General features: G+C 43.2%; 3 protein-coding genes across 3 annotated transcripts; 1 reads left to right on the top strand and 2 right to left on the bottom strand.

The window, feature by feature from the left end:
- Positions 1 to 4,593: 4,593 nt before the first annotated feature.
- LOC100117351 lies at positions 4,594 to 10,560 on the bottom strand. Its single transcript, XM_031926337.2, has 3 exons — positions 10,100 to 10,560; positions 7,786 to 7,862; positions 4,594 to 5,102 (listed from the first exon to the last, which is right to left on the bottom strand). Exons 1-3 carry the CDS (start codon positions 10,558 to 10,560, stop codon positions 4,594 to 4,596), a joined length of 1,047 nt encoding a protein of 348 aa, XP_031782197.1.
- Positions 7,446 to 8,307, top strand: LOC100117459 (larval/pupal cuticle protein H1C-like). The gene is made up of 2 exons (XM_001602985.5): positions 7,446 to 7,877; positions 8,004 to 8,307. The coding sequence occupies exons 1-2, from the start codon at positions 7,688 to 7,690 to the stop codon at positions 8,147 to 8,149; spliced, it is 336 nt and encodes a 111-aa protein (XP_001603035.1). The 5' UTR covers positions 7,446 to 7,687; the 3' UTR covers positions 8,150 to 8,307.
- Positions 10,561 to 13,474: 2,914 nt separating the features above from the next.
- LOC116416758 (cuticle protein 16.5-like) lies at positions 13,475 to 14,575 on the bottom strand. The gene has a single exon (XM_031926252.1). It carries the CDS (start codon positions 14,078 to 14,080, stop codon positions 13,631 to 13,633), a length of 450 nt encoding a protein of 149 aa, XP_031782112.1. The 5' UTR covers positions 14,081 to 14,575; the 3' UTR covers positions 13,475 to 13,630.
- Positions 14,576 to 15,074: the final 499 nt, after the last annotated feature.

Genomic DNA, 15,074 nt, shown 5'->3' with positions numbered 1-15,074 from the left:
TGAAAGACCGACGGAGCACGCGAGCGCGTATAACTTTTACGCGCGTCAGAGGTAGGAGGAAAAGAAGCCCAATACTGGAACACCTTGAAAAGCAGCGCATGAACGTATGTATCCCCTTCGCAGGACTCTTCTCGAAGCAACGGGCAACATACCCACCGGCGACAATCGCATCACGGATACGAATGTGTCCGCGACACTCCCGTTCGTTTGTTTGTTTTTCGCCGCTTGCCTTCTATATTTATTCCCCCGAACGGCCGGGCCGTTTCGTCAATCGGCTCCGCGACTTCGGACACACACGCGCCGCATTATGAATTCTTTCATAAGAGGAAAGCCTAGGGCCAGTTTTTCTCGCGGCGCAATTTAATCTCGCTCAGAGGTCGGCCGCGCGAGAGACCTTAGATCAAATATCATAGATAAAAGACGCGGAGCACGCATTTATCTCTCAACGAGTCTGCTGTTACGACAGAGAAGCGTAATACACACGAGCGCTGCAGAGTGCAATAGCCGGGCGTGTGACGAAAGAAAAATCGGCTCTTTGGGCTATATCGTAACTAGACAATCAAGGGCTTACCGATGCCTTGATGGAGAGTTTCGACAGGTTCTTTGGCAAGCGATCGGCGCAGCTTTATTTGGATACTGCGCTCGCTATACGACTGCATTGAAGACTGTGAAGAATATTGGGGAATTGATACTATTTGATTTTCGTTTTTGAACAATAGAAACAGGCAAAGTCCACTGGCTATTTAATCTCTTCCCATCATAAGTTAATCTGTACATAATGGTATTCGCGGAAATCATCGGTACAGGAAGGAAAAGACAATTTCTAGAAGCGCGAACGTCTGAAGCGTTCATTAACGAAATAGGCTCGTCGTAGCATCGCAGAGGAGTTGCAATGACTCGCAAAAATTCTGATCCTCACCGTTACATTACCTTGAATTTCGCATTTTACTAAACTGCGCATAACTTATTCTTTGCCAATAACACAATGAAATTACCAATTAGTTCTATCAGTTTAAGAATATATTCCAAAAGGCCGAACGGGACGAAAAAAAATCGATAATCGCCGTTCATTCACTCAACGCGGGAGCATGAAAAACTGAAAATCCTCACGTCCATAAATATAAACCCAGCTCCCGCATCCCCGCGCAGATCGCTCTGAAACGAGAGAGGTAATGCGCGTCGACGGTGACCTCGAGCATACTTGTCCGAAGAATCCGGGAGAAGAAGCAAGGTCGTTAGCGGCGTTCTATGGTGCATACCCTCCCGCAGTTATAATACAGCTCGCTCGGCTGATCATGCGCGTAATAAGTCAGCTCGAGAGGGTGGCGGCTCGCGGGAAAATAAGTCAGCGAAATCAGGTTTCAGAAGAAGGAGAAGAAGAAGAAGAAGAAGCAGGAGAAGACGCTGATATGGTCTTTCGCTTTGTGAAAGATTTTAATTACGAGCGTCTGGCTAGACTGAAAACGCGTTGATGTATTTTATGTCTACGTTAATGGCTGTCGCTGTGAACATCGTGGTTTTTGGCTGGAATTTTTGGTTTTGCAAGATGGTGAACCAGCTTAAGCAAGTTTTTCTGGCGATATTGCGAAAGCATAAAAAATACCTCGTTAAGTTCAACACGTTGGTAAACGTAGTGCATAATGTGTTTTAATTTTCACGAGGCTATATAGAGTAACTTGATTCGAGGAGTATCAACCGAATACTGTATAATATAAGTGTTATAGAATTTATTGAATGAAATTTATCATTTTTCTATTTTCGTAAATGTTTATACAGTGTAGTCATAAAAAGTATGCAATACCTGGTCCCAAAGAATATTGAAAGTTTATTTTTAGTTTTTTTGGTGCGTGAGAATTGGTTTTTCGCAGGCTTGAAACGCACTGAAAGAATACCATCGAAAGGCAACTTTGACATTCAAGCGTATTCATTGTTGAGAATTTGATGCTGTGTAGTTTTCGGTAAATGAGGTAAAATTGAGTCCCACATTTCAAATTTTTTCTAATACTGTTAACCAGTTAACGGCTTTCAGGATCGAGTTAGATGACAGCTTATATTGGCATATTATACTTCTGGATCGAGTCCTGCGGATTCCGTCGCTGACCAGTCACCAGACCGAGAAATGGCAGCGTTACCTACCGGATGAATGTTACCAAAAATCGCCAAACACAGACATAACAATCGCCAGACTTGGCGCCAAATAAATTCAAACGGGCTAGACTAATAAAAACAAAACGGAACGATTTTAATTGAACGAGAACTTTATTTTTTTTTATTCAAGTTGAGTAAATTTCGGCGACAGCATCTGTAAAATCATAAAAGACGGAAAAAGCCAGGCTGTTGTGTCGTGCGGCAATAAAATCCAGGACTGCGGGTGGCGAGAGGTATGCAAATGCTGCGCACAGGAGCAGGCCCGCCAGATATAACGCAGGCTATTCTCGACCTGATCATACCGATTTTTGCGGCCCCATGCAAATTACGACAGGAGGGAAAAGATATTTTGTGAACCTCACTGATGACAATTACAGGTATACAACGGTACATTTTTCATAGACTAGCTCAAATGGAAAAAACGCAGTTCGGCGAAACTCCGAAATGCATAAGGTCCGGTTACTGTATACGGCCGCGTACTCCTCACAAAGATCTCGGACTAAGCTGTTCATTATGCATTGCATGCGAAAAATAATGTTCGCTCGACCAGGTTATAGATTACCCGGGGCGCAAAAAAGGCTATTTTTTGGCAAGTATAGTGATTGGCCCGTAACTTTTTGTTGGCATAGAGTTTGGAGGTGGTACCCATGTTTTTTACATATTGCATGTCCAAGCGCATGTAAAAAACTTGGTCTGGTGATGGCAAATGTGGAGCTGTGGCTTTAATTTTAATAACTGTAAAAAAAGTCACTTTGAAAGATTCGTGAAAATTTTAAAGTATATATACTCCAACTAAAAAAGTACAAATAACGCTATTTGCAGCCTTAGGCTAATGTATAAACAGTCTGATGTTATAACATGCATGTTATTTGGTACTCTGATGAATATACATAAATAAATAAATATACTTTTCTGTAGCATACCTATTGAACTTATCAACAAACAAAATATATTATAAAATGAAAAAGTGCAATATAGTTTATTCTGATTAATTAGGGTATATTATAATGTGGCACTGGCTTAACGATTCATCGCGGTTTTATTTATCTCGCAGTCGGACAACCTTGCAAACAGACGATACAAATTTTTCCGTATATTTTCATCTCTTCCCATTCAGATACAAATCAGCCTAATCCACCAATCACCGCCCAATCTCTGTCCCAGAATCACGGCCGGCATCATTTTCACACTCCTCGCGAGATCCCGTCGCGGATAAGACGAACGCACCATAACAAACAGCCGTCATCGTACGCAACACATAATACAGTCGCGACGACCGCATTCGAAAAAAAGATGTAACTGCATAATTGAAAAAAGAGCCATCCCGAGACGATTTGCATATTACGAAGCGCCGGGCGTGATCCGCCTGAGCGATTAGAGGGCCTGCCTGCCATACGCTCGCGTATAGCGGTCCTTTCAGCGCAGTAGGTTATAGTTGACCAATTGCTGATTGTATAACCGAGGAGCTACGCGCAGGGAATAACGCGGCAGCGTAATCGTTGTACGCGACATGCATACACACACACACACACACAAAGTGATGCTGTGTATGAGCTGGAATGAAAGCCGTCCGAAGGACTTATGGCAATATACGATGAGTCGCTGAAAGTGTAATATAAAATTCGTTAATTGAATGCGAGGCTGACTGCGGGAAAATTTCTGAGGTGTTTTCTTTATGGGCATTTGGAGGCTGACACTTTCCAGTAGCGCGCGTGCGACGCTTTCGCTGTATTTTTTGAACCTTCGAATGCTAATCGATGCTTCTGGAGTGTTTGTTCTGGCTGATGTAGGTCTGACTTTGACTAATGTTTTTCTTTCTTAGAGAGCGTTCGGCTGCGCGAGTTTGACGAACGAAGTGGTATTTGTGAAAAAGTGATCGAGACCGTCTGAAAATGTAATAGTTGAAGTTATTCCGAGAGTTTGCAGAAATATCATGGGACGCATGAGGTATGTGCAATTTTCAAATCCGTGCTCTATTTTATATCGATACTATAATCTCCTGCATATATTTATTTCAACTGTTTTAGTGACTCTAGCATCGCAAATAACAATACACAAAAAGCTCTGACGCGACAGTGATCCTTGATGCAGATTACCCGCACAGCGCATAACTCGGTTAATAACGCCCAGCCAATCACACCCATCAGGTGGTAATGACGCATACGGGCATATACGGAATGAAGGATCGTGATGCGGGGGGAAAAAATACACTTGCATATGTGGTGGAAAACGACTTTATTCGATGTTCAATGCGTGTCTGATGCTTGTTATCTTAAATGAAATTAAACCTAAAACTGTAGACTATTTGCGTGCGCGAGATGATGGTACACTGGCAACGAGTCGGCGATGCCGAAGCTCCTCCAGCCGTCGGTCATCCGTCCGGAAAGCTCCAGCGAACTCCGCCGGCCCCGTTGGGAGCTCGGCACCAGGTCGGCGTCTCGAAAATTACCAGATGGGGGCGGCGGCGTAGGCGAGGGGAGCCGCGGGCGCGGCGTAAGCCAGAGGAGCGTGGTGGTAGGTGGCGTAGGCCGGGGCGGCGGCGTAGGTGGCGATGGCCGGGGCCGCGGCGTAGGTGGAGACGAGAGCGGGGCTCTTGTAGGAGACCTTGTAGGTGTTGGCGTAGCTGGTGGCGACCGGGAGAGCGTGAGCGACGGTGGCAACGGCTGGTGCGGCGGCGATGACGGGCTCGGCCAGGATGGCGCCGGGCTTGGGTGCGGCGAAGGCGCAGGCCACGAGGGCGAGGAAGACGGCGATCTTGAACATGTTGATGTGTGAGGAGGTTTCGTGCTTCGGTGCTGAAGTGCGAATGGTGCCTAGCCAGCGGGCCCCGGCGCTTTTATAGCAGGCGATTGCGCGGCCACTGCCAAGGCCCCGCGTCGCGCCACCCTTGCTCCCGCCGCGGCGAAAGCATCGTTGCAGGTACGCCACGATCGTTACGCGCGTCACGCTCGCCTCTACGGGAGGTCAGAGACGTTCACGTGGATGCGCGCTCAGCCGTATACGGGCCCTTCACTCACCTGCTGTATGTGCGGACCCTAAATCGAGAGGGACTTAGTGCCGCTGCCGGCAGACGCGCCAAGGACTTCCTTTGTACGGGCGCAGGAAGAGGGAGAACGAGGAAAAGAGATGGATGGGCCTTCGGGCGAGTACAGTACGCGCGTCTAACGCCTTGTGCGGCCCTTGCTTCGGATGTCTCTCAGGACAAAGACCCGAGATTCCGTCTAATCGATTTACCGTATACGGTATTTCCGTGGGATGGCTGCGCGTTTCGCGCCTTCGAGGAGAGCACACGTGCGCGAGGTCGCGAGCGAGGATTTTCGTTCGGTTGGAGGATTAATCGACGCGCACGCGGCTTCGGAAGGAAATCCTCCTGGGGATCTCTTTTGCAAACAGGGAGATATCTTGCTGCTATTTATATCTGGGAGTTAAAAAAAGCGCACAGAACCAGACAGACCTGACTTACCTGATATTTTATTTGGTAATAATTCCTTTTTTTACACCTCAAGCGCGATATAGATAATTTTGTAGTATGGCATTGGTGCACGGCCGTACAAAAAGAAAACCTGTTACCGAAATCGTACCCGAGCATACACGGCCTTGCGCGCGGGTAAGCATAGCAATAGATATGCCGTGTCATGTCTGGCTCTATTTTTGTATCGGTCCTTTTTTGCGTGATTAATAATTTTCATTGCCGAAAAGTGTCGCTTGCGACACCGTTTTCGTTGCATGAAATTCTTTACATAGATTTTTAGAAACAAATTATCATTCTGTGTACGAGACAAAGTCGTAATATTTCATTTCTTCTGGAAGCTAATTCTTGGGTTGCGAAATTGCTCCAAAATAGGGTTCACTGATCTCGCAGAAAAAATTAGAAGGCTATATTCGAGGGAGGAGCGAATTTTGTTTTTCGCATTCCGTGTGACTGACCGCGATCAGGAAGTGTTCTTGACTTTGCGCGAAAAATAATGTATTCCTAATCTGGATCAGATCTATCCTTCGCGATCGGATCGAGTCAGGGGAAGTCCGTAGTGACTATGCCACAATAAATCTGACTTTTTTAAATAAAAATGATTAAGTTAATTATTTTGACAATTCGTTCGGCATTGATCAATAATCATTTCGGCTACTTATTCATCCTCTACGTACGTACATAGGCTAGTATACAGTCGGGTTTTATGCAACATCGCCACGTAATCGGCCTACTTCGTATGGCTGTATGCGTTTTATTATTTCAATGTCGCTCAATTTACAAAAAAGTTTATAATACTGACTCGTACGCTCGCATTGGATTGTAACGATTGTTTAATTGGCGCGGACTATAAATGTCGAAATCCGTGTTCTTCTATACATTCCTCCCGCGATTGAGCAATTGTTGCTCGCGTGATTCGCAGTAACAAGCATACCAAGGCTCGATTTCGTTTGGCATGTGAAAGAGTAATTTATGTTAATAAGGTTAACAGAGCTTAATCGCGTTAAACTTTGATCCGAAGTGATTGACCGTGCAGCGTTATGTGCAGCAGACCCTTTTTTGCAACGGTGGCGACGGATTTTAGCGATAAGTGCAACTTTTTTTGTCTACCATCTGAAACGAATGGGTCGTGATTCGCCTTAAACGTCCAAATGTGTTCGTGTCTCGAGATGGCGAAAGATGATTTACGCTCACATTCGGGTCATTATTACGTCTCGTGGAATGCGTGAAATGTTTTTTTTTTCTGACACAAGTAGGCCTGCTTTTTTCGCAAAGTTTTTAGGCATGCCGTTAATGTCTTTATCGCAACGTGTCGTGTACCAAGACGTTATTACAGCTTAAATAACTTTAAATTGTAACAACGTTTTTCGGAGTTTTAATTTCCAAGCATAGCTGGAGTCAAATTCCGATCGATAGAGAATTCCTTGCAGGAAGAATAATAACAGAATAACCCAAGCCACACGACACACATCAACTTTGAACGCAAACATAATTTATATGAAAATGTCCGCATCGGCTCCAAGTTCACTCGCAGCCTCTGCAGAGTGATACGTCAAAATCGCGTCTCGTCAATCGAAAAAACAATTTTGCATAGATCCCTATCACTCGAGGCAAAGTACACAACGCCGCCGAGATTCCGCGCGCGCGCAAAAAAAACTGGTTCGACGCACGCATTGCTTTATTATTCCCCGGGTCCCACGTCAATTTCTCCCTGAATTAGCGATTGCGAAACGGCCGCCGTAGCATAATACACTCAGGCATGCAGGGGACGCCGAGTCCTTGGCCCTGCCCGGTTTTTTTTGTATTGTTTTTTTTCTTCAGATTTGGCAATGCCATCGCCGCCGACACTAAAGCAGCGGTGGGAGTAGGAATACGCTCGCGAACTGTTTCTCTTCTCGAGAGAGCAAGAGCGGAGTTATGAGTTCGGGGGTAATGTAGATAGCGATCGTGTGTGTATCGTGCCGCATCTGGAAGGAGGCTTCCTATAAAAGTCTTTCCGAAATCGAGTCAGACATCAGTCTATCGACACAGTCAGCCTCGAGAGCCAAGCAAACCCCAAAGTCACTCAAGATGTTCAAGCTCGCCGTGTTCGTCGCCCTCGTGGCCTGCGCCTTCGCTGCCCCCAAGCCCGGTTACCTGGCCGCGCCCGCCGTCTACGCCGCGCACACCGTCCCGGTTGCCACCAGCTACCAGCACCAGACCGTCATCAAGAGCCCGGTTGTCTCTTCCTACACCTATGCTGCCGCTCCCGTTCTCAAGAGTAAATATCATTTTCAATCGTTATTGAATTTCGCATTTTGTTTTTGCGTAAACCAAGTGCTGCAAATTTTTTTGGATAAATTTAGTGAGAATGTTAACATAACAAAAGTGTAATTTGATTTTTCAGCCTACTCTGCTCACCCAGCCCATCTGACTTACGCCCAGGCTGCCCCTGTGTACAGCAGCTACTCCGCTCCTCTCGGCTACACACAGTACGCACATGCTGCCCCTCTTGCTTACAGCAGCTACCCCGCTCCCGTCCATGCCTGGTAAACAGGAACGATCGAGTTTGGTGCCATTAGGAGAATAAGGATTCAACCTCATCTAGTCTGTCGCTCATGACAGCTATAGCTAATTCAATAAATTTTGTCGTCCGCTCCGGCGGACGAACCCTTTCTTCGTAATAAATACAGAAATTTAGTCAATTGAAATTCGCTCTGTTCATTTATTATCCATACCATACACTGAAAAAAAACACAGCCGTTTCTACTGTAAAACACGGTAGTTTTAGCGAGTGCGCCACAGTAGCGACTCTTCAGTAAATACAGCGAGAGTCCACTGGTAGTTTTGGCAGGTCTCGGCGAGCTGTCTCTATCTCGAGGATATTTAGGCTATGTATCACCTTTTAAAACACCAAAAATCTTAAGAAAATAATTTTTTTAATGAGCGTATTATGATAAAATATAAAGTAATGACCATTATGGAACTGATAAGTAACAACATTCAAAATGTTCACGTAACTTATTTGCTAATAGTCACTCTGCATGCGATAATGGGATGGTTGTTATTCAAGGTATTTTTCTCTCTTATAATGATCATTACTTATAACTTTAATTTAATTAATCATATTACTCATTAAAAAACTATTTTCTTAAGATTTTTGGTGGTTTAAAAGGTGATACATAACCGAAATATCCTCGAGATAGAGACAGCTCGCCGAGACCTGCCAAAACTACCAGTGGCCACTCGCTGTTTTTATTGAAAAGTCGCTACCGTGGTGACACTCGCTAAAACTGCCGTGTTCTACAGCAGAAACGGCTGTGTTTTTTTTTCAGTGTATATTATACAATTCCATGAGCGCAGGCAAAAATGTATTGCTTGTTTTAAAACAATCTCCAAGTGTATTCTTGGAAAAAAGAAAGTTGCCAATAGTGAGTGACGACAAGGAGCATTTCTGCACGTCTCTGAAATTCAGCGAACCGTTCTCGCAAAGTTTAAGTTCTTATAATGCTCGCGGCGGCATACTAATAGGAAATTTCAGTTTCGACCTCCTGCACTGTAGCAGCACAGCATTGAAATTAGTTTGCGACAGATTAGTGAGCAACGGCTTAACGGGTGTCGATGCGTTTCTATTTTCGTCAGAATCAGGATAAATAGAAGAATCAACAATTGTTACAATGGTATACAGGATACTAGTGGGGTAAATGAGCCAAATAACCGGGTTATGTAGAAATTATCGTTTCATAGGACTCTAACAAGGAACCTTCGTGATGTTTAGAGTGACACATCGTGCCTTTGATTGTTTTGCCGACATGGTTCCCATGAATTCAAAGAATGTAAAACTCTAGGCGCAAGTTCTCACATTCCATTTTTTCAGTCACGTAATATGGACTAGCGAATACAATTTTGTTGAGCATCTTCGACTCAAATCAAGCTACTCTTATGCTGTGTCTTAATTTAATTGTGAACAATTATGAAATTTTGATAATATTTAGAAAAAATATTTGGTTATGCTAACACTACTCAAAATTATACAACGATCGTTTCGGATCACTTTCTCGAAATGTTGCGTCGATGCTCTCGATTGAATAACCAGAAGGTTAAAAACACTGTGCATCGATCGATGATTTCGGATAAGTATTGAAGGAACTATATGTAAATTTTAAGAAAGTAGACGTTATGCAGTATCTTTAAGTAGAAATTCGTGACCATTACTTTTTTATCATTCAGTTTCGCAGTGCGCCGTCGATTTCGGAAAAGGAAAAGTAGTTTGTGAAAGAATAATATGCATAATTTATGAATTAATAACTAATTTATTATTGCTGATGGCGGTATATAAACAGAAAATCCAGTACAAAGATGCGAAGTGTGCAAGTATCATACAAAATGAATCCATCGTCCACATTGCGCTTTGAATATCACAAAGCGCGAGTCAAGTCGACGGTAGGTAGCCTCGTAGCTTAAAAGTTGCATCCACTGTCATCACTCCAAGGCACGATTTACCAGGCAGGGGCAGAGTAGGTCTTGTAGAGAGCTGGTGCGGCGTAGCTGCTGTAGGCCAGAGGAGCTGCGTGAGCAGAGTAGGCCAGGGGAGCTGGGTGAGCAGAGTAGGCCAGGGGAGTGGCGTGGGCGGCGTAGGCGAGGTGGGCCGACTTGACGATGGGAGCTGGTGCGGCGTAGGTGGTGGCGTAGCTGAGATGAGGCACGGAGTGGCTGGTCCTGTGGAAGCTGGAGCTGGAGTAGGCCAGAGGGGTAGCGTGGGCGGCGTAGGCCAGGGGAGCGGCGTGCTTGACCAGGGTCGGTGCGGCGTAGCTGCTGTAGCTGAGGTGGGGCACGGAGTGCGTGGTCTTGACCAGGCTGGAGCTGGAGTAGGCGACCGGGGCACTGTAGGTGGCTACGGCGTGGCCGAGGTGTCCAGCGTTGGCGGCGGCGACGCACGCGGCGATAAGCACAAACTTGAACATGGTGATTTCTGCGGGTCCGTTCTCTTCGATTGTGGAAGCAAGAGTACTGTGCTGGATCGCTCGGGCCGCGGGTCTTATATACTGGTTGCAAGGTGAAGTTGCGGCAGGTTTTAGGGAACGATAGAACTATGCTACGGGCTGCCAACTCTACTGCTGGACGAGTTTGAGCGCGCGTATGTGAAGATTGTATCGGTGTCAAAGTGAAGGCGCTCTAATTGGGGGCTTGCCGCTCGCCAAGGCTGCGGAACCGTGCAACTCTGATGAATGCATGTGAACGGTCGTGTTATGACGTAAGGAGACTAGTATTTTGTCGGAAATTCGGGAACCGCTACCTGTTTGTATGATTAATTCATCGGGATCAGCTCTTCTGACATTTTCATCGAACAACGATAGGGCTTCTCTGTCGCAAGTGAATATTAGTGTGATCGTATGAAATTATGTAAAAAATCATGTACAGCATGAAAAACTGCTGTCGTAAATAGGAGAGCTCTATTTAAATAATGTTTGGCAATGTACGGAATATGTTTAAGCATTACTTTTTTTTTTCGCGATGATACATTTTTAGAATGTACTTGACGAAATAATGAAAGTAACAATATGAGGTAGTTGACATTGTTATGAAATATGTGTCTAGTTTGAATCGCAAGAGTTTTTTGCCTTATTTGCATTTTGAAGAAGCCTATAGTTGACAATGTTATTCAGGCAAACATTTTTACTAAAATATACGAAATTAAATGTAACAAATACCTGTAAATATAAAAACAAAGCAATATAACTCGCGACGTTAAAGTACAAAGTAAGTTAAGTTTTTCATACAATTTTTACAGTTATTTACATAGATTTTATGAAAAATGTCCATTTTCATTAGAGATACATTTTCAATAAAAATCTTAGACAAGAAAATCCCTTGGTAGTGCGATAAGTCAACTAAAAAACTATTTTTTACTAGCTTTATTATTGTTTATTTTACTCGACACAATATTGTACATTCGATTTTCCAGAAAATAAATGATAATTTAATAAATTGAGAAAAGCTAAAAGAGTGATCTCGCCTCGAGGGGCAAAAGTTGAGACTCTCGGGTAGGCTGTGTCACGGCGATCGCAAAGGATCGTCCGGGGACACCTAATCCTTTTTCTACTCGAAAACTAAAAAATTAAAAAGTCACGTAAGGGAAAAACAAGGTTTTTCCGGGCTACGGTGAGCCATAGAGACACTCTGTGGAAGTGCTTCTCAATTTTATTTTCTATTTTTTCGAACTTTTTTAGGTTGCTATGACAACCAATTCTGGAAAACGAATTCCCCGTTGTTTTTATTCATTCGTTCTGCGACTCTCAATCTGAAAAGACGTGTCCCTTTGAAAATAAAGTTGTGAAAAAGAAACCTAAGCTAGATTTTCTAATGCAAACGTTCTATGTCTAAAGCTTGGGTTGAAGTACCTTATAGGATAAAACTGCACCGAACTTCATATTTTGACGTAAGAAACCATTCTTCAAAGTTGTGGGCGTTCTCTATGTACTGGTACCGTATAGTTGCCAGTTTTTAATTATAAGTTTAGAATTTGATTAATTTTTTTGAAAAAAGTATTAATTGTATTAATTTTTTTTTTTATTTTACTATGCTTGTATATTGAAATGAAAAATTCATCATTCATGCCCAGTATAGATATTATTATATTTGAAGTAAAACAATATTTTGATAAACAATGAAAACTAATTCATCTTTGCCAAGGTTTTTACCTCCGAAGAATCAAAATACTTTGGAAGGTCAAGTAGCAACTGCTTGGTAACTGCGACCTTGGCATTGCATAGGCAACCAAAATCAAAAGTGTGTACTCGTGACCTTCATAAGGTCCAAAAAGACCAACGCATAGGTATGTCGTAAACAAGCATCGTGCCAACTTAGTTTCTCAAGCTGATTTGATTGTGTGGGTATTATTATGTGTTACAATATTTTATGCACGAATAAAATATCATTTACACGACGTTGACAAGTAAAGTACTTCCGAAAATTAAACAGTTGTTTGCAAGTAAAATAATTAATTTATAATCATGTATGCAAGAAACGCTTAAGTTTTCAACTGTCATTCAGTAATCAGTAGGCTAATTTAAAGTCTTGTAAGAAATGATTGTTTTATAACTCATTTATAAATCTGGTTTAAATATGCAACCAGCAAGTTCAATGTATTGTGAAGTAGGTTGCCAGTATTCAATGAAAAACTACTCTGGCAAAATTTCTTATGGACGACGAAGCAGCGATATAATGTAAATCGAAATCGCGCGTTTCCGAGAATCCTCGAATTATTTTGGTAGCTTATACTCGCGCCTATAGTCGTGGTGTAAGCTCCTTATCACACTGCGTTGAAAGTTCGAAATGACTGGTCGTCAAGACACCGAGCAATCAGCAATGCAAGATAAGTTAATCTTTGTAGTGAAAAAGTGAGAGACGGTCGCGGCGTAAGCTGATTGCTAGTCACACCCATTTGTCCGTGCGCTTTTTTCGTTTGGTTATAGAACTTTATAAGCCATTTATTCAAGGAACATCGGCGGTAGCAAAGCAACGCTATCGAATCCGTCGACTTTTGAGGCGTTTCGGCAGGTGACGAGTATTGCTAGGAGTATTGCTATACGAGTACATGCAGATTCTGTAATGTCATTGCACATATAAAAATAATTGATAATTGATTAAAAATAATTTTATCTATAGAATGAAAAAGTTTGAAAAATTTTATAGAATTATATGTGGAGTAAAAATAATTTTGATTTTAAGGAATACATGAGGTTAAAGGAAGCTACGTGCCATTGCGATTTTCTTAAATGAAATGAAGGTGAAGGAATTTGGTAATTGGAGTCGCAAACATATATAACGGATTGAGTAATAAAAATAATTTATTGCTTTTGTTGATCACAGCTGATGAAACAGAGAACATTGCAGCAGGCAATAAAAGAGATGAAGAGTGTGTGATGTAACCATCCTCTACGCTCTCTCCAATTAAAATCGGAGCAACTTGAGTCAGTGGAACAGTGTAGCCTCGTGGATTTTCGGTAAAAATTGGTGTCCAGCGGGAGCCTCTTACCAGGCTGGGGCAGAGTAAGCCAGAGGAGCCTTGACGACGGCTGGGGCAGCATAGCTCGAGTAGGCCAGAGCTGGGGCAGCGTAGCTAGAGTAAGCCAGAGCCGGGGCGGCGGTCTTGACGAGGGCTGGGGCAGCATAGCTCGAGTAGGCCAGAGCCGGAGCAGCGTGAGCAGAGTAGGCCAGAGCTGGGGCAGCGTAGCTGGAGTAAGCCAGAGCTGGGCCGGCGGCCTTCACGACGGCTGGGGCAGCGTAGCTGGCGTAAGCTGGGGCAGCGTAGCTAGCGTAAGCCGGGGCGGCGTAGCTGCTGTAGGCCACGGGGGCAGACTTGACGATGCTCGAGCTGGAGTAGGCCACGGGTGCGCTGTAGCTGGACACCACTGGGGCGCCGATGAGGTTTCCGGCGTTGGCGGCGGCGAGGCACGCGGCGAGGATCACGAACTTGTACATGGTGATTGTTTGCTTGACTGTTCTCTTCGACTGTGCAAGAAAGAGTGATATGCTAGCTCGGTCGAGCCCCGGCTCTTATATAGGAGAAAAGTGAACGAAATTCGTTCGGTACAAGGTGAGGCAATTATGTCTTCGAAAAAGATCCCCGCCCAGTGGACGAATTCGAAGGGGATTAAAGGTCGCTCGTTTCGCACAAGATGGTGACGGCGGTGAACGCCGCACTAGAGACATACGTACGTATGTATACCTATGTAGAAACGTGCGAAGATCAAATTGCGCGGTGAATTATTGCTTGCTTTTTGGAGAGGTTCATTGCTACAGGCTAAAGGACACATAATGCGTATAAACGCATTTTATGGACGTTCATGAATCTGGCGGAGGGACATTTATTGTGCAATTTATACGCGAAATTGGCATCAATCGTACATTTTTTTTTTATTTTGTCAACTTTTTACTTTTGTCAATATCTATATTTTCAAATATATGCATTGTACTCTTTATCGACTTTACAATAAAAGTTATTAAATGATGATTTTTAGCTTTTTCGCCTAGTTCTGATGGACTTCGGATGTAATATGCATATTTAAATTCAAATTTAGAATTGTGTCTTTCATCTTCATAAGATAACAAAATACAAAAAATCTTTACAATCTTTAAAACAAAATTTTTAATCAATAACTTTTGTAATCAAGAGTAAAATATTTTTACATGTTTGGTGAAGATTTCAAATCCAGTGAAAGTAAGCATCTACATAAAAATATAGCAGTTGGGATCTCCGAGATTTACCCTCTCGCTTCACTCGTTTGATCTACTGTTCTGATAGTAACGTCTTAAGATCTACATTCTAGTGTTACAAAAAAATACATTATACAAATGAAAGTATAATCAATATAGAAAATGTTAAAAAAGAATTTACATTCAAAAGCTTGATTATGCACATTATTGATAAATACATTAATTTTTTAATTCTACATACAATGTTTTTAAATAGTTC

This window comes from Nasonia vitripennis, chromosome 3 (genome assembly GCF_009193385.2).
Source record: "Nasonia vitripennis strain AsymCx chromosome 3, Nvit_psr_1.1, whole genome shotgun sequence".
Taxonomy (NCBI): Eukaryota; Metazoa; Arthropoda; class Insecta; order Hymenoptera; family Pteromalidae; genus Nasonia; species Nasonia vitripennis.
Note: the sequence above shows the minus strand (reverse complement) of the source record. Positions and strands in the feature narration are given on the sequence as shown.

What these genes read in the sequence shown, in the direction of transcription:
- LOC100117459 (XM_001602985.5), top strand. Translation starts at nt 7,688, where the DNA reads ATGTTCAAGCTCGCCGTGTTCGTCGCCCTCGTGGCCTGCGCCTTCGCT. An exon ending in TGCCGCTCCCGTTCTCAAGA is followed by an intron (nt 7,878 to 8,003) that starts GTAAATATCATT and finishes TTGATTTTTCAG; the next exon opens with CCTACTCTGCTCACCCAGCC.
- LOC116416758 (XM_031926252.1), bottom strand. Translation starts at nt 14,080, where the DNA reads ATGTACAAGTTCGTGATCCTCGCCGCGTGCCTCGCCGCCGCCAACGCC.
- LOC100117351 (XM_031926337.2), bottom strand. Translation starts at nt 10,560, where the DNA reads ATGTTCAAGTTTGTGCTTATCGCCGCGTGCGTCGCCGCCGCCAACGCT. An exon ending in ACCTACTCTGCCCCTGCCTG is followed by an intron (nt 7,863 to 10,099) that starts GTAAATCGTGCC and finishes TGAGAACGGGAG; the next exon opens with CGGCAGCATAGGTGTAGGAA. An exon ending in AGCTGGTGGCAACCGGGACG is followed by an intron (nt 5,103 to 7,785) that starts GTGTGCGCGGCG and finishes GACCTCCCGTAG; the next exon opens with AGGCGAGCGTGACGCGCGTA.